The following is a 24,623-nucleotide window of genomic DNA, read 5'->3' as shown; positions in this document are numbered from 1 at the left end:
GGGGGGGGGGGGGGGGGGGGTAAGAGTATAATAACTGAATGGATGTGAATATAAATTTGAGGCCAACATGTTACAATGCATAAAGTTCGGAGTTGTAAGGTGCAAATTAAAGGTATGTAATTAAAGTAGGTTAGACTGGTTTGGGATCCGTTTGGCAAACACGAAAAAAGAAAAAATCCATGAAAATGGAGAACGGGATGCATGTTTGCCCCTTGCCTAGCCACTGCAATTGGGCACAGAAAGGGGCCACCGGTCACAACAGACAACGAGGAAGGGTGGACTGACATTTGCAGGCATTATTTAGCGATGTGGCAATCGGTTGGTGGGAGACTCTGACGTTTGGTGGGGCATGTGTGTGGTAAGGAGTCCCTGAGCCATTCTAGTCCACTTGCTCACTACAATATGCATGCAGCCTAAAAAGCAGTATAAAGGGTGACGGGGTGGGTTTGCCCCCTTCAGATATCATATGATGATCTTCACGATTGACAAATATTTGTAGTTTTTTGTTTGACAACACAAATATTTGTAGTTGATCTTTTCCATTTGACTTCTCAATTGGTAGCACCAAACAATTACTTGGTTGGGTTTGACATTAAGACTATATGGGCTTGTTTATTGTCTCTTTTTTTTCTTTATTTAATTAACTTATAGTCAAATTACAATATTTAAAAGATCATTGACCTTGTGAATACAATATTACATTTTCCTTGTAATTTTCTCATGTTACTCACTTTATGATGCCTCGAATTGATTAAAAACCTTCCGTTTCAATGCAACCTCTCAACTCAGTTTCACATGCATAAAGTAAATTTGAATATTTTGGCCGATGGAGCATGTATTATATTTGAAGTCAATGATAAATTAAAGATCATTAAGGAAGGGGAAGCCCCTAATGCCCTAACGGAGTGTTGCAAAATGTTAGTATATGGAAAGCCAAATCAGTTTAGTGTGAATTTTTTGGATCTTAATCGATCTTAATACAAAATTTCAAACTTTTTAAAAGTAATTAAAGCTAAGGATTACAAGTGGAATTGTTATAATAATAATATTATTATAGTATTAAACCAAGTAATTAGTTTGTTAATTAGCTTGTTAATATGTTAATTAGAAAAGGTCATGCATGCAATACGTGGAATCATGGAATGTGGCCTTGATTGTAGGAAACATGCAGCATGCCTTAATTTTAGCATTTTTAAGTTGTCTTCCATTCACTATAAATAGTGTGTATGCATTTCAGTTCTAATCACCAATTCAAAGTATCATTCTTCAATTCCTCTTTCTCTCATTTATATATACGTGTGTTTATATATATATATATATATATATATATATATAGATATATATATTTATATTTATATATATATATTTAGATATATTATATTTAATATATCTTACATTTGGTGTCAGAGCCAGTCAACCTTCCAACCCCGTAATATTGTCCGTAGTGAAATATGGCCACAAATTTCAATATTGTATGGTCGGGTCCCAAATTAGACGGGAAACTCGATTACAATTATTGGCAAATTATGATGACCACTCATTTGAAAGCCCAAAATCTTTGGAGCTTTATTGATCCCGGTCTACAAGAAGGAGCTGATGCAGCCGCTATACGGCGCGATCAATTGGCCTTGGGGCAGATTCACCAAGGTGTTGATTACTCAATTTTTGGGCAATTAGCTGGGGCTCAAACAGCAAAGCAAGCTTGGGACATCCTAATGGTGTCAAACAAAGGAGTTGATCGGGCACAAAAGTCGAAGTTGCAGTCGTTGAGAAGGTTGTACGATCGATGTGAGATGACCTCTACAGAAACAGTAGATGCATATTTCACTCGTCTTATTGATCAGGTGAATAAGATGAGGTTATATGGAGATAAGATTGAAGATGGTGCAGTGGTTGAAAAAGTTCTTCGAACTATGCCGATGAAGTATGACCATGTGGTGGCTTCAATTACAGAGTCACACAAAACCGAGCTCTTATCAGTTGCAGAGCTGAAAGGTATGATAGAAAGTCATATTGACAGGATTGAGTCAAAATCGGAACCACTTGCAGAAGAAGCTTTGAAGAGCCAAGTCACTTTGAATATGTCTGGCCCTAATCAAAGAGGTGGAGGATCTGGTAGAGGTCGTGGAAGAGGAAGAGGAGGATCTAGAGGAAGAGGACGTGGTAACTCCAACACAGGAGGAGGACGAGGTAACTCCAACCAAGGAAGAGGTGGAGGTAATGCCAAACAAGGCAAATTTCCATTTCATTGCTATAATTGTGGCAAGTATGGGCACAAGATTGCAGATTGCTGGTACAATGAGGACAATCGTGGAAATCAAGCAAATATTGCTGAAAAGTCCGGTGAGAGTTCTGAAACCTTACTTTTGGCCAGTAATAGTTTTTCTGCAGACGAAAACATATGGTTCTTGGATACTGGGTGTAGTAACCATATGTGTGGGAAGAAAGAATTGTTTTCCGAACTAGATGAATCAGTCCGGTCTGAAGTGACATTTGGTAACAAGTCAAAAGTGCCAATTTTGGGAAAAGGTAAAATCTCTATTCAGTTGAAAGATGGTACTCATAATTTTATATCCGATGTTTTCTATGTTCCTGAACTGCACCAAAATTTGTTGAGTATGGGGCAGTTGTCAGAAAAAGGATATAAGATAAATATTACTCAGGGGTGTTGTACCATTGTAGATGCAAAGGGAGTTTTGATTGCAAAGGTAAATATGTCCCAAAATCGACTATTTCCTTTGAAAATCAATCATGCGCTTCTTGCTTGCTTCAATTCTGAAATATGTGATGATAATTGGTTATGGCATATGCGATTTGGACATTTCCATTTCTCTGGATTAAATTATCTAGCGAAAAAGGAGCTTGTTTCTGATTTACCTGTTGTAAATGTCCCTGATCGTATTTGTGAGATTTGTTTGATTGGGAAGAAGCATAGAGATCCCTTCCCCGTGGGCAAGTCAAGGAGAGCCACAAAACAGTTGGAGATTATCCACTCAGACCTGTGTTCGTTGGAGGTTCCCTCACATGGAGGTTGTAAGTACTTTGTTACTTTCATTGATGATTTTAGTAGGAAAACATGGGTTTACTTTCTGAAGCAAAAGTCTGATGCATGTGATGTTTTCAAACAATTTAAGACTTTTGTTGAAAAGCAAAGTGGTTATGATATCAAAATCTTGAGAACTGATAGAGGTACAGAATATATTGCTTGTGATGATTTTTTGAAGGAGAAAGGTATTCAGCACCAGATGACAGCTAGATACACTCCACAACAAAATGGAGTGGCTGAGAGGAAGAATAGATCAATCATGGATATGGTGAGGTGCATGCTGAAATCTAAAAATCTGCCTAAGCCTTTTTGGGCAGAGGCTGTTGCTTGTGCTGTCTATGTATTGAACAGGTGTCCAACTAAAAGTGTTCGTGATAAGACACCTGAAGAAGCTTGGAGTGGAAGAAAACCCTCTATCAGAAATCTCAAGGTTTTTGGATGTTTGGCATATGCACATGTGCCAGATCAATTGAGAAAGAAGTTGGATGATAAAGGAGAGAAGTGTATATTCATTGGTTATAGTGATGGTTCAAAGGCTTATAAACTATACAACCCTGAAACTAAAAAGGTTGTTATAAGTCGTGATGTCACTTTTGATGAATGTAGTGCTTGGGATTGGTTAGCTAAAGATGAAAGGTCAGCTGTTGTTCCTGTTGTTGACAATGTTGTTGATGAGCAACCGATTCCAGATAATGTCCAGTCTCCTTCGCAACCAGAGTCGTCTGTTCGACGATCTCAACGCGAGCGCCAATTACCAGCTCGCTTGCAGGATTATGTTGTGGGTCATGATAATGACCTGTCTGATGAAGAGATTGTTCAATTTGCTCTTTTTGCAGATTGTGACCCTCTATCCTTTGAGGAGGCTGCTACAGAAACTCATTGGCTTAAGGCGATGGATGAGGAGATACGTGCCATTGAAAAGAATGGTACCTGGGAGTTAACAGATTTACCTCCGGGAAAGAAGCCAATTGGAGTAAAGTGGGTCTACAGAACCAAATACAAGTCAAATGGAGAAATTGACCGTTTTAAAGCACGGTTGGTAGCAAAGGGCTACAAGCAGAAACCAGGTATTGATTATTTTGAGGTTTTTGCTCCAGTAAGTAGACTTGATACAGTTCGAATGGTTATTTCTCTTGCTGCTCAAAATGATTGGAAATTGCATCAAATGGATGTCAAGTCTGCTTTTTTGAATGGTTTTCTGGAAGAAGAGATATATGTTGAGCAACCTGCAGGATTTGTGAAGAAAGGGGATGAATCTAAAGTTTACAGGTTGAGAAAAGCTTTATATGGCTTAAAGCAGGCGCCTAGGGCGTGGTATGGTTGCATTGACTCTTATTTTGTTGAAAGTGGTTTTATGAGATGTCCTCATGAACACACTTTGTATGTCAAATGCACTGATTCTGGTGATGTTGTTATAATCTGTCTGTATGTTGATGATTTGGTTTTTACTGGGAATAACTTGAAGCTAATCTCAGAATTCAGGGAGGCACTAATTAAGAGATTTGAAATGACTGATATGGGCCTTATGTGTTACTTTCTTGGCCTTGAGGTTGTTCAAATAGATGGTGGAATCTTTATTTCACAGAAGAAGTATGCAGCTGACATCTTGAAAAAGTTCAAAATGGAAACCTCCAAACCAGTTTCAACTCCGGTAGCTGAAAAGTTAAAAGTGTCCAAAGATGAGTCTGGTAAGAATGTGAATGTTACAGCTTATAAAAGCTTAATTGGGAGTTTGAGGTATCTGGTGGCAACAAGGCCAGATATTTCTTTTAGAGTTGGAATACTCAGCAGATTCATGGAGGAACCAAAAGAATCACATTGGGCTGCAGCAAAGCGAATTCTGAGATATGTCAAAAGTACGAGTAATGATGGAATTTTTTACTCTACTAATGAAGTTGTGGAGCTTGCTGGATACACAGACAGTGATTGGGCTGGAGATGTTGAGACCAGAAAAAGCACATCAGGATATGCCTTCTATCTTGGTTCAGCCATATTTTCTTGGTCTTCAAAGAAGCAGCAGATTGTAGCACTTTCAACCGCAGAAGCAGAATATATTGCAGCAGCAAATTGTGCTACTCAGGCAATTTGGCTAAGAAGAATTTTGGAGTTCTTACAACACAAGCAGGAAGCACCTACAACTATTTTTTGTGACAACAAGTCTGCAATTTCGTTGTCCAAGAATCCTGTCTTTCATGGTCGCAGCAAACATATTGATATCAAGTATCACAAAATCAGAGAGTTGGTTGCTGAAAAGCAAATCAACATTGAGTATTGTTCGAGTGCATGTCAAGTTGCTGATATCTTTACGAAGCCGCTGAAGACGGAGACATTTCTCAAATTAAAGAAGGATATTGGGATGACCAATATATCCAACTTGGTTTAAAGGAGGCAATGTTATAATAATAATATTATTATAGTATTAAACCAAGTAATTAGTTTGTTAATTAGCTTGTTAATATGTTAATTAGAAAAGGTCATGCATGCAATACGTGGAATCATGGAATGTGGCCTTGATTGTAGGAAACATGCAGCATGTCTTAATTTTAGCATTTTTAAGTTGTCTTCCATTCACTATAAATAGTGTGTATGCATTTCAGTTCTAATCACCAATTCAAAGTATCATTCTTCAATTCCTCTTTCTCTCATTTATATATACGTGTGTTTATATATATATATATATATATATATAGAGAGAGATATATATATTTATATTTATATATATATATTTAGATATATTATATTTAATATATCTTACAGGAATGAATTAAATTAAAATTTAAAAATATTAATTTACTACTTGATTGCAGGTGTGATACATGTATATATAGGGTAGAAGGTTCTTTGAATTATTGGGTTTGGGAGTTTGCCAATATTAAAAAAAAAAAAAAAAAAAAACTAATTACCAGATTCTTTGGACAAAACTTGTTCACACCTAAGACTGATATTTGTGTTTGGGTTATAAGAAAGAACATATATATACTCATGATGAAATATAATGAATTGTCCAAGATATTGGTCCACGGGGTAGGGTTTGATTATCAAGCTCATAAACAATATTTTTTTGGAACAAAAAAATCCCTCAACCACTACACGAGGATGTGCACTACGTAAACGTAAGTAACATAGTTTATCAGTCAATTTTGACTTGTTTGACCACTATTGACTGTTTGATTTGGTTAAACAACCAATATGAGTGTTTGATTGATTTTTTTTTTGTAACAACTTATTGGTCCAAAACGCTATAATTCAAAAAGCTGCTCAACTTTTTGAGAGAATCATTTTGTATGTAATCAACTATCAACTAACAACTAATTTACTAAACATCTTTCTACAATCAGCTAATGTTATCAATTAGTCAAACTTACTAACCCAATCAGCTAACAGCTATTACCAAACACCTCGTAGTATGGTCCTACATAATATATATAGTCCGAGATAGATAAAACCGCACTAAGAAAAGCCCCTGCAATGCGATAAGCTCAACTAATAATAAGCTGTTGGCAAAATTATATTAAACTTATAAATTTTAATACGATAATCATGTTCTACCCATTTTGTCACTTGTTCTGAGCCCTCACATACGATATTGACTACTGGTTTTGTCATTTGTGCATAAAATTCAAAGGGAGAAATTTGCACCCAATCACTGTATTCTAAGATTATTTCTGCAGCCTCCACCAACTCCTGCTAGTGTGAGCTTTTTTGACCATTTACCATTCTTAATTAACACACAAAAAAATTATGACTTTTAATGAATTTAAGTGAAATAATTAAATTAGTAAGCACCTTGTGCTTAGATGACATGTAGTGTCTCTCCATATGAGAGATCATAATGGAGGTGATGTTGACTTTTGTGTTTCAGAAAAAAAGTGAAATAATTAAATTAAAAATAGTAATTTTTCTTTGATTTACAAGAAGGTCCGAAATTGCTAGTCTAAGGTCCACACTAGGTTACTTAATTATAATTGATTGCCTATTAAACTTAAAATCTTTGATTACCAATACAACTGTTCGATGATTAGCTTGGATGATGCAGTTGTTCCCCGTAATAAGTTTTCAAATTGCTTGCAAATGTGATATATAGAGAGAACGAATGTTCTGAGTTATTATAGGTTTGGGTGCTCTCCAATATACATGAATTGAATATGGACATTATTGACTTCAACTCTGATGAATTTAAAGGTAAAAAAGATGGTAGGAAAAAAAATGATGTTTGAATAATTTATCAGAATCTTTGGACAAAACTTGTTGAATTCACACCTACGACCAAAGCACTATATGTTAAGATTCTAGTGTAAACCAAGTTCAATTAGAATTGCTAATTTATTTTTCCCATAAGGGAACAGCCAAAGATAGATTATTATAAAACTTTAATTTGGGTATAAACACGCCAAACCCAAAATAAGTTGAGAGATTTTGTTTTGGTAAGCGTTCCAAGATACATATATAATTTGAATTCTATCAAGGATACAAAAAATGTATGAATTTGACTTTGTTGTGAGTACAAGCATTTGAGGATCCCAAATTTAATTTTTCTTCAGGGCAACAAGTTACAAGACTGCAAATGTATGTGATAGAGGGCAAAAATTAACCCCTTTGTAGTAGGGATCGAATCACTCTTCATGAGGACTCTCATGTGACGGATGGTACAAAACCTTTCGAGCTAGGGAAATGTATGTTCAGGGTACGGGGACTCTTATGTGACCGATGACACAAATTTTTATGAGTTTTGTATTCTTTATTGTTGTTATTAATTTTCAAAAGTGAAGGATATAACTAGAAAACATATATCATTTATTTTAATTCTTTAAAAAGCTTGCAAAAAATAAATGTGAGAACTAATTCGGGACCAAGAGACTATGTCTGTAACAAATAATAATAATGCTGTCATTAGTCATATTGTTTGGCCCTCAATCACAAGTGAAGATGTCAGAGACAATTAATCCAACCAGCATCTATAAATTCAGCCCAACCTCTCCTCCTGCTAGCTGCACCATCAACTCCTCTTACTCTTTATAAGTACTTCCTTAAGTACTCTTACATATATTACTAATAATTTTATTTAGTCATGGCTGTCCTCCGGCGTCCGGAAGCTTGCTTCTTGCTTGTGTTTTTCCTGTTCCTCGGACTGGTTTCTGCTCAGCTGTCATCGGACTACTACTCGAAAACATGCCCGAAAGCGCTCTCCACCATTAGAAGCGTCATAAGTGACGCCGTGGAGAAGGAACATCGAATGGGAGCCTCTTTGCTCCGCCTTCATTTTCACGACTGTTTCGTTAATGCATGTTCTTGAAAACGCTCTTTTTTATTATATAGCTTGCATGCATGCCTATATGCATTATTTAGGGTTTTTGTTAGTTCGATCCCATATATGCATGCAGCGTGTGTATGCATATAGCTTAGTATGATTGTAATATATATATATATATATATATATATATATATATATATATATATTTACCATGTTGCGTGCTTGCATGCATGCATACATCTTTAATTTGATCAATCAATCAAAAAAAAAAAACTTTTGAGATTTGATTCGATGTTATAGGGATGTGATGCGTCTATACTTCTAGATGACACTTCGACTTTTACTGGAGAGAAGACTGCCTTAGCAAATTCAAAATCAGCTAGAGGTTTTGAAGTGATTGACACGGTGAAGTCAAAACTTGAGAGTTTATGTCCAGGAGTTGTTTCTTGTGCAGACATCTTAGCGGTTGCTGCTCGAGACTCTGTAGCAGTAGTAAGCTATATACCCTTAGCTTTCTCCAAATTTATATTTTTGCAGTAATTCAATTCTACTTTTGCAATTGAAAACGTTTTCAAGCAAAATATATTTGTGTCTATTTATCTTTCGGTAATTTATTTATTTATTTTACGTTTTTCTAAGTGCCTTATTAGTGATGTTGGCCCGTCGGTCAACGCTAGAAGATTCATAAAATCAACAAAATTGACATGTTTTTTTTTTCTGCAGTTGGGAGGTCCTTCTTGGGTGGTTCAGCTGGGGAGAAGAGATTCTACTACAGCCAGTTTAGATGATGCAAACAATGATATACCATCTCCTCTAATGGATCTCAGTGACCTTGTTTCTGCTTTTTCCAATAAAGGCTTCACAGACAAAGAAATGGTTGTCCTTTCAGGTACTATTTTTGCACATGAATGATATCAAATGAGAATTAAGCTAAGTCTTTTTGTAAAACATGTTTTTTTTTTTTTGGAAACACTTTGTTATAAAACATGTTGAGAGATGTAATGTGTATATCTGTATTGATTCATTCTCATAGCTAAAAGTCTAAGCTGATAGTTGAATTGTACATTTATGTTTGTAGGAGCTCATACAATTGGGCAAGCCAGGTGCTCAACATTCAGGACACGAGCCTACAACGAGAGCAACATCGACGCATCGTTCGCGACGTCGTTGAAGTCGTCCTGTCCGAGCACCGGCGACGACGACAATCTCTCCCCGCTGGACACCGCCAGTCCGTTGGCGTTCGATAACGGCTTTTTCAAGGGCTTGGTGGACAACAAGGGCCTTCTCCACTCCGACCAACAGCTCTTCAGCGGCGGCTCCACCGACTCTCAGGTCACGGCTTACAGTAACCGTCCTCTCACTTTCGCCGCCGATTTCGCCAAAGCCATCGTCAAGATGGGGAACCTCAGCCCGCTCACAGGAACCAGCGGCCAAATCCGTACCAATTGCCGGAAAATAAACTGATGATCGCCAGCGCGTCGCAACTTTAATCTGGGGTGTTTGCTTTGCTTTAATTTCATGCATAATTACTTTTCTGCTTCTAAAAAGAAGATTTGGGTGTTTACTTTTCATGCAAGTGTTCGTTAGTATTGTGTCTGCTTTGGATTGCCATTTTAGTTATAAGAAAACTTGCCGGAACCGGTAAGGTGCCCGGAAAAGCTATTGTATCCGTTATTTGTCTCTCGCCCATCTGAAGATCATTGAGCTTATTCTTCCTCAAAAAAAGGTTATAATATATGCAATTTTTATTGTCTATCATAGTCCAAAATAATGTCAGTTTCTTTTAATGAAAAGTAATGGTACTAGTTTCGCGTAATTAGCTCCGTTTGTATAAGGCATTTCATTTAATATACATTTGTAGTTACATTTTAGCAGAACTAAAGTTTCATTTTGTGACGATTCCCCCTGGGCCAGCTCCCGTGCTTCCAGGAGCGAACGTGTGTACTTGAACTGTTAAACGGACAGAGAAAGACCCCGTGAATTTATCAAAAAAAAAATTATTTTGTTTCATCTACAATTTCTTTCGACATTATACATACAATACTCTTATTACAATGAGATAGTTATTGAATTTCATTTTATGGTCATGCTGAATTTGAAATTCCTACGGAGAACATAATTCATTAACCACTAACCGTTGATTACCAAGAAAGACCAAAATCAACTGCACAATAATATGCTTAGCATTATTTGTTTCGATCATCTTTTCTCTCTCTCTTTACACATCACTTTTCCAAAATTTTATGCAGTTTATGTAGTTCAACGCTTATAGTGTACACTTTATAGTGTATACTTATACATTTTCAAATATTAGTTTTCTATTTCTAACCAAACCAAATTAAAGAAATTAAGGAAAATAACATATGCCAAGTCAATGAGTCACTTAGATATGTCTCTTGCCTTGTTTGGCAATGAGTCATTACCAATTAACAAATAACATATTATATTAACGGGTTTGACTAGTGCATTATATCAACGGTTGGTAAAAAGATGTTTGATAAAATTAGTTGATTAGATCAACAATTAATATATAAAATAACTTAAAAGGTATACATATATTTCATAATAAAAACAATAATAATTATAATTATTATAATTAAATAAAAAATAAAATAAAAAGAATTAAAATAAAAACAGAACATAAGGAGAGCCGAACCGGCTCCCCTTAATTTTGCCACTTTTCCCACATCGCTGGGAAAGGTGGCATGGGAGCCTTGAGGCTTCTATAAAAGGCGCCTCAAGGCTCCGAGTTTAACGTAAGTCCCCATCCTTTGATGGGCAAGAGATGGATCAGCCAAACTGGCTCTTGCATTAGTGGAGCCGGAAACGGCTTGGTTCCAAAGTAATTTTTTTTCTTTTGTAAATACTCTCTAGGACACCGTCCCCTCCGTCGACGACGACAATAGGAATGCTTGGCGATTTCTTTACTTCAGGTAGGCTATCTTAAACCTTTTTCGCCCAGTTTTCTTCGCTGTCATTAGTTTAGAGGTAAATTCATAATACACCAACTATATTTTTGGAATGGAGCTGTAACGATTTTGACCTCTTGATACTTTCTATTGAGTGTTTTGAATTCAAGATTCTGATCTCTTGGGTTTATCTTTTCACTATATATAATACTGTTTGGTAAATTCAATTGTTTATCATTTTGTGTATCGGTTTAGCTGTAACGATTATTTGACCTCTTGGTACTTTGTATTGAGTGTTTTGAATTCAAGATTTTGATCTCTTGGGTTTATGTTTTCACTGTATACTGTTTGGTAAATTCAATTGTTTATCATTTTGTGTATGGGTTTAGCTGTAACGATTATTTTGTTTATCATTTTGTGTATGGGTTTAGCTGTAACGATTATTTGACCTATCATTTTGTGTATGGGTTTAGCTGTAACGATTATTTGACCTCTTGGTACTTTGTATTGAGTGTTTTGAATTCAAGATTCTGATCTCTTGGGTTTATCTTTTCACTATATAATACTGTTTGGTAAATTCAACTGTTTATCATTTTGTGTATGGGTTTAGCTGTAACGATTATTTTGTTTATCATTTTGTGTATGGGTTTAGCTGTAACGATTATTTGACCTATCATTTTGTGTATGGGTTTAGCTGTAACGATTATTTGACCTCTTGGTACTTTGTATTGAGTGTTTTGAATTCAAGATTCTGATCTCTTGGGTTTATGTTTTCACTATATACTGTTTGGTAAATTCAATTGTTTATCATTTTGTGTATGGGTTTAGCTGTAACGATTATTTAACCTCTTGGTACTTTGTATTGAGTGTTTTGAATTCAAGATTCTGATCTCTTGGGTTTATCTTTTTACTATATACTGTTTGGTAAATTCAATTGTTGATGAACTGTGCTGAATTGTTTTATTTTGTTAAACTGTGGTGTAATATAAAGATGAATTGTTATGGATCCTTTTTGATTAAGGTCTGTCTGGTTTAATCATATTCTTTTTGATTGAAGTCTGTCTGGTTTAGTCATTAGTAGTTCCATTTGTTTTTGATTTAGTGAATTGGGTTATTTTGACACAATCTACTGTTATGTGAATTTCTTATTGATTCTTCTTGATAGGGCTTTGGGTTCTTTTATCTTTGTTTGTTCGATTTGTTTTTTTTTTCTTATATATATTGCAGTAAATTAGGTGAATTGTGTGTCTTTGGGGCCTTTGATCTTAATTTGTTCCATTTGTTTTTTGATGTATTGAATTGGTGGGTGAATTTTGTATGGTTTTCACTGGATTCAAGTGGTTCTTTTAGCTTTTGATATAATTAAGTGTTCTTTTCATTTTTGAAATGATGTTCAATGATTTTAAATGTTCTTTTTTGTTTTTGAAATGATGTGATGTTCATCATTTTCAATTGTAATTTGAATTTTTAAATTATTTTCATTGTTTTCAACTATTCTTTAAAGTAAGAATAGTTTTTTTTTTTGAAGAATTATTTTTAGTTCAAATGGAGCGTTATAATACTTTGTATTCAAGATTCTGATTTCCTGGGTTTATCTTTCACTTAAATACTGTTGGTAAGTTCAGTTGTATAGCTATGTGTGTATGGGTTGTCTCTTTGGCAGTTATTGATCTATAAGGTTCTGTTAATTTCTAGTAATTATTATTTGTGGGTTTTGGAGTTAGAATCAGGTTATTTTGACAGTGTGCTTAGGGGTGGGCGTCCGTTCGGTTCGGGTGATACCCGAATTTTATTTCGGATATCCGAAAATTTTGGGTGATGTTTTTGACACCCGATATCCGAACCAAATTTAATTCGGATATGTTCGGTTCGGGTGAAATTATTTTGGGTTTATTTCGGGTTAGTTTGGATATACCCAAAATTTTATTTTTATCAATTTTAATTTTTTATGTTTTTATTATTTTATTATTTATATTTTTTTTCATATACTATCAAACTAAAAATAAGACAAATAGTAATAATTAACCAATAAACTTTTTAAAATTAATATATTATTAATTATGAAATACATTGATAACTAAATATATAATATATATTATTATATTTATAATAAAATTTTGGTTAGTTCGGGTTTCGGGTCGGGTGTGGGTAAATTTTTAACACCCGATATCCGAACCAAATTTATATTCGGACATACCAAAATTTAAAATATCCGAACCGATAACTATTTGGGTTCACCCAAAATTTAAAATTTGGTTCGGATTTCGGGTGTTAGTTCGGGTAATCCAAATTACGCCCACCCCTAAGTGTGCTGGTGAATCAGTATTTATTCTTGTTGGTGGAGGCTTGTGTGCTTATTGAATTGTTTTATAATTGATAAACTGTGTTATAATATAAGGTTAATTGTTACGGATTCCTTTTCATTGAGGTCTGTGTTTTTGATGTAGTGAATTGGGTTATTTACTTATTTTGACACATTCTACTATAATGTGAATTTCTTTTTGATTCTTCTTGATGATGGTTTGGGTTTTTTGATCATTATTTGTTGCCATTTGGTTTTGATATATTAAATTGGTTTATTTTGACACACTATAGTAAATAAGGTGAATTGTGTATGATATTCGGTGGTTTTAAGTGTTCTTTTAGTTTTTGAAATTATATTGCCGCGTTTTTTAAGTGTCCTTAGTTTGTGAGATGATGTTCAACAATTGTAAGTGTTCTTTATAGTTTTTAAAATGTTGTTCAGTGTTTTGGATTTATATATAATCGATCGGATGATAGTGTGCTTGAATATATGGTGAATCGTTATTCATTCTTTTTGGTTGGCGCTTGTGTGAATTGATCATTATGTGTTTCATTTTTGGATATATTTAATTGTTTTATTTTGTTAAATGTTAATAAGATGAAATGCTATGGAGGCTTCTCGTTCGTGGCCTGAGTGGTTTGGTCATTAATTTTCAATTTGTTTTTGATATATTGATTTGACTTATTTTGACACTGGAGTAAATAAGGTGAATTGTGTATGATTTTCAGTGGTTTTAAGCTTCTTTTAGTTTTTAAAATGTTTTTCAGCGTTTAAAGTGTTCTTTTAAGTTTTTCAAATGATGTTGAGTGTTCTTTATAGTTTTTAAAATGATGTTCATTGCTTTTAAGTGTATTCACTGTTTTGAATTATTCATAATATTTTTTTTCAAGTATTATTTTCAGTTCAAATTCAAATAGTGCGTAATGATTATTGGACCTCTTGATATTTTGTAATTTTGTAGTGTGTCTTTTGAATTTGAGATTCTGTTTTCTCTGGTTTTTCTTTCACTAAATACTGTTGGTAAATTCAATTGTATATTGTTTTGTCATTTTGTGTATGGGTATGATTTTCACTGTTTTCAAGTATTCTTAATATTTTTTTCAAGTATTATTTTCAGTTTGAATAGTGTGTTACGGTTATTGGACCTCTTGATATTTTGTAGTGTCTTTTGAAATTGAGATTCTATTTTCTCTGGTTTTTCTTTCACTAAGTACTGTTGGTAAATTCATTTGTATATTGTTTTGTCATTTTGTGTATGGGTTTCTATGGAAGTGTTGATTTATAGGTTTTTTTTTTTTTTTTTTAATTTGTAGTTTTTTTATTTTTTTGTTTGTAATAGTGAATCGGGATGTTTTGACTGTATGCTTCAATATAAGGTGAGTTATTATTGATTCTTTTTGCTCGGGGCTTGTGTGCTTTGATCATTAAGTGTTTCATTTTTGGATATATTGAATCATTTTATTTTGATGAACTGTGGTCTATTATAAAGGTGAATTGGTATGGATTCTTCTAGATTGAGGTTTGTGCTCTTTGATAATTATTAATTGTTCCACTTGTTATTGTTTGTATTTTTTTTTTAAATTTAGCTTCTTTCAAGTATTATTTTATAGTTCTAATGGAGCATGACAGTTATTGCAACTCTTGATGCTTTGAAGTTACTCTTTTGAATTTAAGATTTTGTTTTCTTGTGTTTGTCTCTCAATATTTACCGTTGGTAAATTCAGTTGTATATCATTGTGTATGGGATGTGTCTCTGTGGAAGTATTGATTTGATTTACAGGGTTCTGTTAGTCCGTAGTAATTATTTGTGGGTTTTGGAGTTTTTTTTTTTTTAAATATTATTATGTATTGCGTTATTTTGACAGTGTGCTTCAATATAAGGTGAATAGTTAATTCTTTTAGTTGTTTTTTTATGTAGTGAATTGGCTTATTTTGACACATTTTGTTGTAACTTAACGTAAATTCTTATTGATTCTTCTTGATTGGGCTTTTGGTTCTTTGATCATTATTTGTTCCATTTGTTTTTGATATAGAGCTGGGTTATTTTGGCACACTGCTGTAAATAAGGTGATTTGTTCTTTATTTTTCTTCTTTATGTATGCTTTTGATTCTTCTTGATTTGGGTTATTTTGATTCTTGATTTTTTCTCTGGGTACTTTGATCATTAATTACGCCATTTAATATATTACATTTATTTAACCTGCATTTATTTTTCTAGTAAGATGGCTACTTAGCAATGACTCAAGGCATTTAATAAATGCTTATGGTATTTGTCAATTGTCTGATTTCTGTGTTGCAAATTTCTCTTCCAATTCTTTATTTTTCTTCTTTATGTATGCTTTTGATTCTTCTTGATTTGGGTTATTTTGATTCTTCTTGATTTGTTCTCTGGGTACTTTGATCATTAATTACGCCATTTAATATATTACATTTATTTAACCTGCATTTATTTTTCTAGTAAGATGGCTACTTAGCAATGACTCAAGGCATTTAATAAATGCTTATGGTATTTGTCAATTGTCTGATTCCTGTGTTGCAAATTTCTCTTCCATCTACCAAACATGAGTATGAGAGTATCCATAATTCCTTCTCTTCATGATTACTAGTAAATAATTGTGCTTAGATATGATGAGGAATGCCTAACTTCATGTATATTGAAATTATGGTTACTGTGAATGGTATTTGTCAATGGTATGAGTTCTCTAAAGTTGTAACAGTCCTGCTATGAGATTTATCTCAGGCAACCTATTGGTCTGTGAACTTAACATCATTTTATGATTGTAATAGTTACATCATCATTATTGTCAATGCCATTCATTTTCATTGGTATACAATGACAGGAAGGTTTATTTTTATTGCTAAGGACCCTGCCCATTATGATGCGTTTATTTTATTTTTTGGGGTCCCCACACCATTTTTAAGCTGCCCTGGTGGAATTCATTAATGTGCATTCATATCATCTATGTTTTAATACCTGCTGCATTTTTCCTGAATGGGTAGCACATAAGTAATTTTAGTTATGGTCATGGAGTTTTTTGTGACTTAACCTACATGCTGAATTTTTTTTAAAATTGTTTTTCTTTTGTTATTCTTTTTATTATTTGTCCTATGGAACATTGTGAACTAACTCCATATAAATACTATCTGCTATGTGCTTATCACTGCATTATGAATGGTTATTTTTTTGATTTTCTTGTATGAATGGTCAAGCTGGGAGAGCGTCAGAGCCAAGTTGTAGGTATTATGAGGATAAGTTCCCTTCAAAAACACCTTAGGAAATGGAAGAGATACTGAAAGATGTTGTAAGTCTTGCTGCTCAAACAGCTTCATGCATGGTAACTAATGTGCTGGGATAAGATAGTTCGTGCATGATTAAAAAATTTTCCTTTCATGCTCTTATTAAAAAAATGCTCTACATGTGTAAAACATTTGTTATGATGTTAATTGTCTATTACAATGCATTAGAACTGTTTTGTTTAAACTCTTGAGAAGAATTCCAAGGGAAATAAGGGTATCGAATATTGTTCCTTTAATCATTTGAACCTAAATTAATTGTTGATTTGGGTTTTCTTGTAGGTTATGAAATACATCCTTTGTGGTACACTCTGTATTATTGCTTTTTCATGTAGTAGCAGAACTAACTGCCCTCGGTGCAGAACTTGCATAATTTTGCTTGGAGTTGTGAAGAAATAAAGAATGAAAAGGTATGTACTGTTTTTTTTCTGAATATTCTGTGTGGCTCTTCTAATCTGGAATATATCTAGTGTAGTAAATAGGTTGTTATAAAAAGTAGCCTGAGAAATAGGGCACTCTGACTAGGTGAGTTAAACTAATTTAACAGTAATTTTATAATGTAGTATTTAAATTATTCTTTGCAGTACTTACCATCCCCACCTAATGCAAAGGAAAGACCTCATAGCAAACTCTGAGCAATAAAGGCAAAGTACTTAAATCTTAGCATTTAAAGATAGAACTAACACTATAGCTTTCTTTATCTTAGCATTTAACGATAGAACTAACACTATAGCTTTAGTTAATGTTATTAGTCCCATTTTCTTAAGTAATATTAGACTACTTTAAATTATTCTGACTTTGCCTCTTTGCCTTTGTTAGATAATTTTAAAAATGTGTTGTGGCATTTGATCTTTTTGCATTTAGGTTAAAAATTTAAGGTGTTTGTTATTTTCTTAAGGACCGTAGTTTTTTTTTTTTTAAGGTATGTAATTTTTGTGCTTAAGGTGAATGATTTTTGTACTGTGTAGCTTAATGTGTTGAAAACTTAAGTGGGTGGATCTAAAGTTTTAGGAGGTGTGATTGTTTTTTCTTAAGTTGCGTGGTTTGAGTGATTAAAGTGAGTCAATTGTTAAAAAACTTAAGTTGTGTAGGTTTAAAGGTTTAGGTGCGTGATTGGTATGCTTAAGGTGCGTGATTAAGTTGTGTAGGTTTAAAGATTTAGGTGCGTGATTGGTATGCTTAAGGTGTGTCACTTTAAAACTTTAGTTGTGTGGTTTATGCTTGCATTTGTTTAGTTAAGCGCAAAATTGCTCGGGTGTAGGTTCTTGCACCAGAATTCATAGGATATGATTAATAGATAATGTGGCAATTTGGCCTTTTGCATTTAGGCAAATTTTAAGGTGTTTAATTTTCTTCTTAAAGAGCGTAGTTTCTTTTTAAGGTATATGATTTTTGTGTTTAAAGAAAACTTAAGTGGATGGATCTAACGCTTTAGGTGGTGTGATTGTTTTCTTAAGGTGTGTGGTTTGAGTGCTTAAGTCAATTGCTAAAAATTTAAGTTGTGTCTGTTAAAGATTTAGGTGCGTGATTTTCCTTCTTAAAGTGCGTTCGTAATTGAAACTTTAGGTATGTCACTCTAAAACTTTAGAACTTTAGATGTAATTGTTAAAAACTTAAGCAGTGTCCGTTTAAAGATTTAGGTGTGTGATTTTCCTTCTTAAAGGTGCTTGATTGGTATGCTTAAGGTGCCTTCGTAATTGAAACTTAAGGTGTGTCATTGTAAAACTTTAGATGTGTGGTTTGTATGTTTAAGGTGCGTGAGCGTTGAACCTTAAAGTTAGTGATCTTAAAGCTTTAAGGTGCGTGAGTTTCTTGTGTAGTTGAGCGGTGATTTTAGGTGCATAATTTTCTTCCTAAGATGCGTAATTTTCTTTTTTTAATGTGCGTGATTCCTAACGTTGAAATTTAGAGTGAGTGAACCTAAAGCTTAAGGTGTGCGATTTTTGTTCTTTAGGTGTGTTGTTGTCTTTCTTAAGGTGGGCGATTTTTGTTCTTTAGGTGTGTTGTTTTCTTTCTTAAGGTGCGTGAGTTTGTTGAAACTTAATGTGTTTCATTTTAAAACTTTAGGTGCATAGTTTGTGTTCTTAAGGTGTGTGACTTGTGTATTTAAGGAGCGTGACTTGTGTACTTAAGATGCACACTATTTTCTCAATGGAAGGTTGCATCATTAAAAAACTTTAGGTGCATGATTTGTGTTCGTAGCTTAAGGTGTGGTTTGTATACTTAAAAATGTGTGCTGTTTTTATGCTTAAGGTGAATATCGCACAACCGCATGGGATGATATACCGCACTTGAACCCTACACACAAAATTGAGGACATTATAGTAATTTGTTCTATAACTAAACAAATTCATATTATATTTCACAATCTAAACAAAACACATAAGGTTATTTTACATTCTCAAAACTTCACATTACTTTTTGGGGTGATCTTATTATGGTAAAATTTTGTGAACCAAATGCGCCCTAAGCACCATGCAACAATAAGCATATGTTGATCAATATTCCTCAGGATGCTCATTCATAGTTTCAACAGAATTCTTGAAAGACTACCCATAGTATTTCTTGGAGGGTGACTCCATCTATCCATTTCAACAAGATAGGGTGACTCCATCTATCCATTTCAACAGGATTATTGAACTCGGCTTTAGGTATTAAGATCAAAATGTTTAATTTCACTTGATAATTCTAGGAGTAACTTGCAAAGTCCTCGAAGGATAGCAAGTATCAGCTTTGAATTCCAAAGGGCCTTAACCCCATTCCCCTTTGATGATTCTAGGACTAACTTCTAATTTAGTCCTTTGATTAGTGAGTTTGTCTAGGATCTAACGTACTCTAAAGTGAGTACTCCATTTATATATAATTAGTAGTTTTTAATTTTTTTTATATAATTAGTAGTTTTCAATATAGATCTATTTCTAATTGATATGTCTCTTTTTTCTTTTATATGCATTATTGTGAGTGATTAAATTCCTTGCATTACCATAAGATGAGAGGGAGTATAGATTTTTCATTAATGCTGACCCAGTCGAGGCTCGTCCATGCCCAATCTTGATAGACGAACCTTCGATTTGCCCTAGCTCTTTCCCCAATCCCTCTTTCTCACCCTCTTTCTCAACTGAGTCTTAAGTTCAACGGCTTTCATTGTTGACGAACACCTTGCTCTAATAGGATAAAAAAAATGGGGAGTCTATGCCTTGAATAAGTAACAACGGATTAGTGGAATGAGGGATCAATCATTGGTGACCTTTTCTTTTTCCAGTCACGGAGCTCTTAACTGAGTTGTTTAGGTTTTAGAATTCCATCTCTAGTTGGGGGATTCGAGAAAATGTGGTGCGATTTAATTCCTCTCGACCAGCTCGGGACGGTGGTTGATGGGACCCAGACTTTAGATCTTTATGGCGGGAGGTTTCTTTTGTATCAAGAGAATGGATCAAGAGGTGATGCTTATGCCTCTTCTTTATCGATAGGATTCCCATGGCGAAGGAGACGAGGGTGAGGCACCGAACATGCTTTACCTTCAACCTCCATTCGTCATAGTAATCTAAATTTGCTTTTCCTATTCATTGGTATACTGCACGATACAACTAGTAAGGGAAAACGCTAGTGCGCTAGCTAGTGACTTATAGTTATAGCCATTGCATGAAGAAGCTTGCTGAAAAAGAGAAGCGCGCTAGTGCGTGTGTGTTTTCAATCAATCTTTTGTTGCTTAGTGCCGCTATTGGTGCGAGTTGGGGTTCATTTCATTCTTGTAATGGGAACGAGTGTATGGTACCTCACGAACTTCTTACTAGGGCAGCAAGAAAACTTGCATGAACATATTTAGGAAAGAATAGGTTTAAGAGTTTCAATTTGCTGTTGCTTGTTGGAGGGGAAGCTCTTTACTGTTGCTTGTTGGGTTTGTTGTAAGTCAAATAAAGTTCCATGCTGCTTCCCACTCCTCGAGGTCGAGAACGGGGTCCAGCCGTCATTCCAGGATTTGTAGCCCGATATATTTCCATTATCTTACCTAGCCAAACTCGCCATCTCATGTGCCAAAGTCAAACGGTTGTTCTTCTTTCTCTGTTCCTTCTTTTCTACATATGCTAGGCGGGTTACCAGAGAAGGCGGGACAACTTCTTTCTCCTTTGCCTTGCTCACTCTTCCGTTTCTGATTAAAAGTAGCAAGCCACTCTACTACTGGTATAGAGGCCAGATAGAAGGTTGCTCATCCAGCCCAATGGATCCATTGTTTATGCGGTAGTGCAATGCAGCTGAAAAAGGTAAGCCCTTTCCTTTAGTAAGGTATAGGTTGGGAAAAACTTGAAAAGTAGGGTTCTAAAAAGCTTACCTTATATTATAGAAAAGTTTTAGAAATGGAGACCCGTATTATACTTCTAAACTATAAGCTAGCGCGCAACGCTGAAAAGCCGTTGGTGTTTGCTACTTGCTCCTTGTCTAAATATAAATATATATAAATATTGATTGATTTGCTTCTTCTTTCAAGCAAGTGCTTGGTTCGTCACTTGTGTTTCATTTTGTGATCTTTCGCTTCAGCATGTGTTTTTCGGATAACCTGGACCCAATGTTTATTTCTGATTGAAATGTCAGCTCCTGTTCACTTAAAACAAAAAACAAATAGATTCTAAAAAGCTTATTCGTTATTATTATAAAATGGGCGGCTCATCTGATTGGTTCAGCTGTCACTGCTGGAAGCCCCTGCGGTTGTTCGACTGCATACTCCCTGTCTGCCTATCTCACACTCCCAAAGCAGATTTTTATTTTATATTTCATTTGCTTTCCTGCATTTTTTTTATCCATGGGTTGGCTTCGTGCAGATAGATCTTTGTCCTGGGAAATTGGTGCTCCTTGAGGTTCTATCTATGGGTTGGCTTTGTGCAGATAGATCTTTGTCGTGGGAGATTGGTGCTCCTTGAGGTATGCCCTTCCGGTGGGTTGTTCCTTTATCTGTCTTTTCCATCTAGTGCTCGCACTACATAAGAAAATCTTCGTCTTCGATCTCTCTTCGCAACGCAATAAAGAAGTCTAACAGTTTATCTTGACACCTGACTCGTAACCTTGTTTGACTGAACTCGTTCTCGTTTTGGCTCCGCTCTATTCAGTCAGAACTGGGTTTGAGAACCTTATCTCATAGATTCGCAATTATCGCTAGCAATCCGCTTTTATACCTTGGTGTCAAAGGGCTAGTTTCTTTCTTGTCTTGCCCAAAAATTTTCTTTATTCTCATTTGAGATAGATTCTCCCGTAGAAATTTTTTACGCATAGGGCCAACTGCTTTCTTTATCTCACTTGCCCTTAGTCCGTCTAGTGCCTTTTGATTGGGGTCCGCCCTGGGGGTTAGGTTAGACCGCTTGGGTTATTTTTTGCTCTGTCTTTTTTCTCCCATTAGACTTTTCAATCCTTTGCTCTCTGTCTTTCTCTCTTCCAATTTTCTCCCTCTACTTTATTTTACATGGGCGGAGAATACCACTCTATCAATAACATGAAAAAGTAGCAATTTCGTTTAAAATGGTTTGAGCATGAAAGCAACCTGCTATCTATCAATAGGCCAAAACATATTGCTATTAACTGTTTCGCCTATCTATTCTATTATGGCCCGCTTGGAGACATTAGAGGAAGACCATAATCTCTATCCTGGTATGATGTCATTCTGACGCACGAGATTAAACAACCGAAGCTACTGGTAGTCCTGAGGGGGCGACATCCTCATATGATAGCTTGTGAATCACAATGTAGAGAAATAAGTCAGGTGCCCTCACAAACAAAGGAATATTAGCCAATAGGTTTCTCAATCACTCAGCTTTTTGCCTAGCTAAATTCAAAGCTATGAATTTTGACTCCATAGTGGATCGGGCAATGCAAGTCTACTAAGTAAGTATAAATGAACACAATGAATTTTGACTCCGCGCTGGGATTATGGGTATACCTGCACAATCTGTTAACCACGTATGCTAACACAATCAAATCAACACACATAGTGACAATCTTAGTGACAAGTATAAATTGTGTGAATGTTTTAACTACAGGACTTGCCGAAAACTTTTTTGTAGACCCATCAATTTTAAGTTTTCTTTTGAAGATATACAACTGCACAACTAGCAACGGAAGACCCGAACGAGCCGCGAAGGTCAACTCGTATTCGTAAGGAAAGGAAGGATGAATCTTTTGTTTATGGCTGATTTTTGCTCACAAGGAAAGGTTATTATTTTGGTTCAGAGGATCATGCCTCAATATTTCATTTTATTTTCTTTCATAGTCTGGTTCAATAATTTACTCTGCATGGTAAGAGTTGTTTTCTTTCCAATTCACGTGTCCTTATGTTTGCATATATAAGGTGGTGAAGTTTTCCATTGGTTTAATTATTCAGACTTTTGATAATTGTTTCTTTGATTTTATTAACCAACCTTGGAGTTCTCGTGCACTCGAAGTCACGAAGTGGAGCTTGAACTTGCTCGAAAAGTTCTTCGATACCGACGCGTATCAGTTTGCAACCTTTAGGCAAGTATACTAATTCCTATTGGTTCCAATTGAATTGTTCTAGAAACAAAAATCAATTGATTTCATAGCTTCTTCTACAATTTTAGGGTCCTATCTACTAGCGAATTTCTCGAAATCGAGCCATAATGGAATTCTGATGAAATCCATCGGCCACCAAAGCAGCCTCTATATGGCGCTCTACTACGAATTGTGTGTCAATTATGGATACCAGTCGTTGTGGGTCCCAATCCCCCCGAGATTCAGGAGTGAATACCTTTGAAAAAGAAGGGCCCCTCGCACATCATCGGGGATAAGAGGGTGGGCCAATTGGGGAATAACAACCGGTTGAGGTACCGACGCCGCTTCGGGTGGATGACAAACTACTAATTCATTAATTTCATTAATGGCATCTGTTAGACATTATATGCTAGAAATATATATTCTGTGCGTATATTCTTAGAGATTTATTCCCGATACTTAGCTTAGTTAGTATGTATACTCTTGTATAAATAGGTGTATTCTTTTGACTGAAAGATATGAAACACATATGGAGTTCTCCATTTCTACGGGCCAGACTGCGCTACACTTCGTCTCACCACCCTGAAGCATATAGATCCACTCGATTGATGAACACTCAAACCAAACTCGCCCATCCTTTTGGGCACAGGGATGCGAGCCAGACGCCAAAAAACCGTATAGTGCAGGAGCGCTCAAATTTTTTGGAATTTAAATTAAGGATAACTTTTCCTTTATTGAAAACAGTCGAGCTACTGGAGTTTCCCATGTACACTTGCATTGAAACCAAACATTCTTTTACCTGCCTTCTTTTTCAAAGGTTTCAACGACATTAACTTTAATTGAAACTTCAGTTTTAGAAAAAATACTCTTTGCCTTTTGTCGAACCGCTTCCTCAAGTTGCATATGATTAATCAACTCACTGAGGCCCATGGTGCGCCTCTTATGCTTTAGGTGGTTGTTATAATTTGACCACGACTCTGGCAGTTTCTCAATCAAGACAGCAGCTTGCAACACCTCGCACATTTGCATGTCTTTCAATAGTACATCAATTACAAAGTTCTGATACTAGTGTACTTGTTCCATTACTGGCTTCGTATCCACCATTTAAAAGTTAATCTAATGTTGTGATATATTTCTTTCTCCTAGCATCATCAAAGTCATATTTCTATGCAAGATCTTCCCAAATAGACTTCGCAGTTTTATATGATACAAATAAATCAAATAAAGAGTTACTCAGATAGATCGGAATGTGATCCCTAGCAGTTTTATTGTCCTTTTCAAATTTTTGCAATGCATCTTGAGACACTTGTTTAATAGTTTGTG

At 35.0% G+C, this 24,623-nt stretch overlaps 1 protein-coding gene and 1 long non-coding RNA gene across 3 annotated transcripts; both read left to right on the top strand.

Annotated features, from left to right (window-relative positions):
- The first annotated feature begins 8,051 nt into the window (after window positions 1-8,051).
- Window positions 8,052-10,050, top strand: LOC116017115 (cationic peroxidase 1-like). The gene is made up of 4 exons (XM_031257645.1): window positions 8,052-8,327; window positions 8,598-8,789; window positions 9,021-9,186; window positions 9,376-10,050. The coding sequence occupies exons 1-4, from the start codon at window positions 8,115-8,117 to the stop codon at window positions 9,759-9,761; spliced, it is 957 nt and encodes a 318-aa protein (XP_031113505.1). The 5' UTR covers window positions 8,052-8,114; the 3' UTR covers window positions 9,762-10,050.
- Window positions 10,051-10,995: 945 nt separating this feature from the next.
- Window positions 10,996-23,786, top strand: LOC116015339. Of its 2 annotated transcripts, none has more exons than XR_004097606.1 (3): window positions 10,996-11,230; window positions 17,088-17,215; window positions 22,832-23,786. It is a non-coding gene; the product is annotated as an uncharacterized LOC116015339 (long non-coding RNA). The 2 variants fall into 2 exon arrangements; XR_004097605.1 differs by lacking the exon at window positions 22,832-23,786 and adding an exon at window positions 16,722-16,813 and having other exon boundaries at window positions 17,088-18,613.
- The last annotated feature ends 837 nt before the right edge of the window (window positions 23,787-24,623 follow it).

The sequence above is a fragment of the Ipomoea triloba genome, chromosome 4 (genome assembly GCF_003576645.1).
Source record: "Ipomoea triloba cultivar NCNSP0323 chromosome 4, ASM357664v1".
NCBI lineage: Eukaryota > Viridiplantae > Streptophyta > Magnoliopsida > Solanales > Convolvulaceae > Ipomoea > Ipomoea triloba.
The sequence above is the reverse complement of the archived record's forward strand: the minus strand, read 5'-3'. Positions and strand labels throughout refer to the sequence as shown.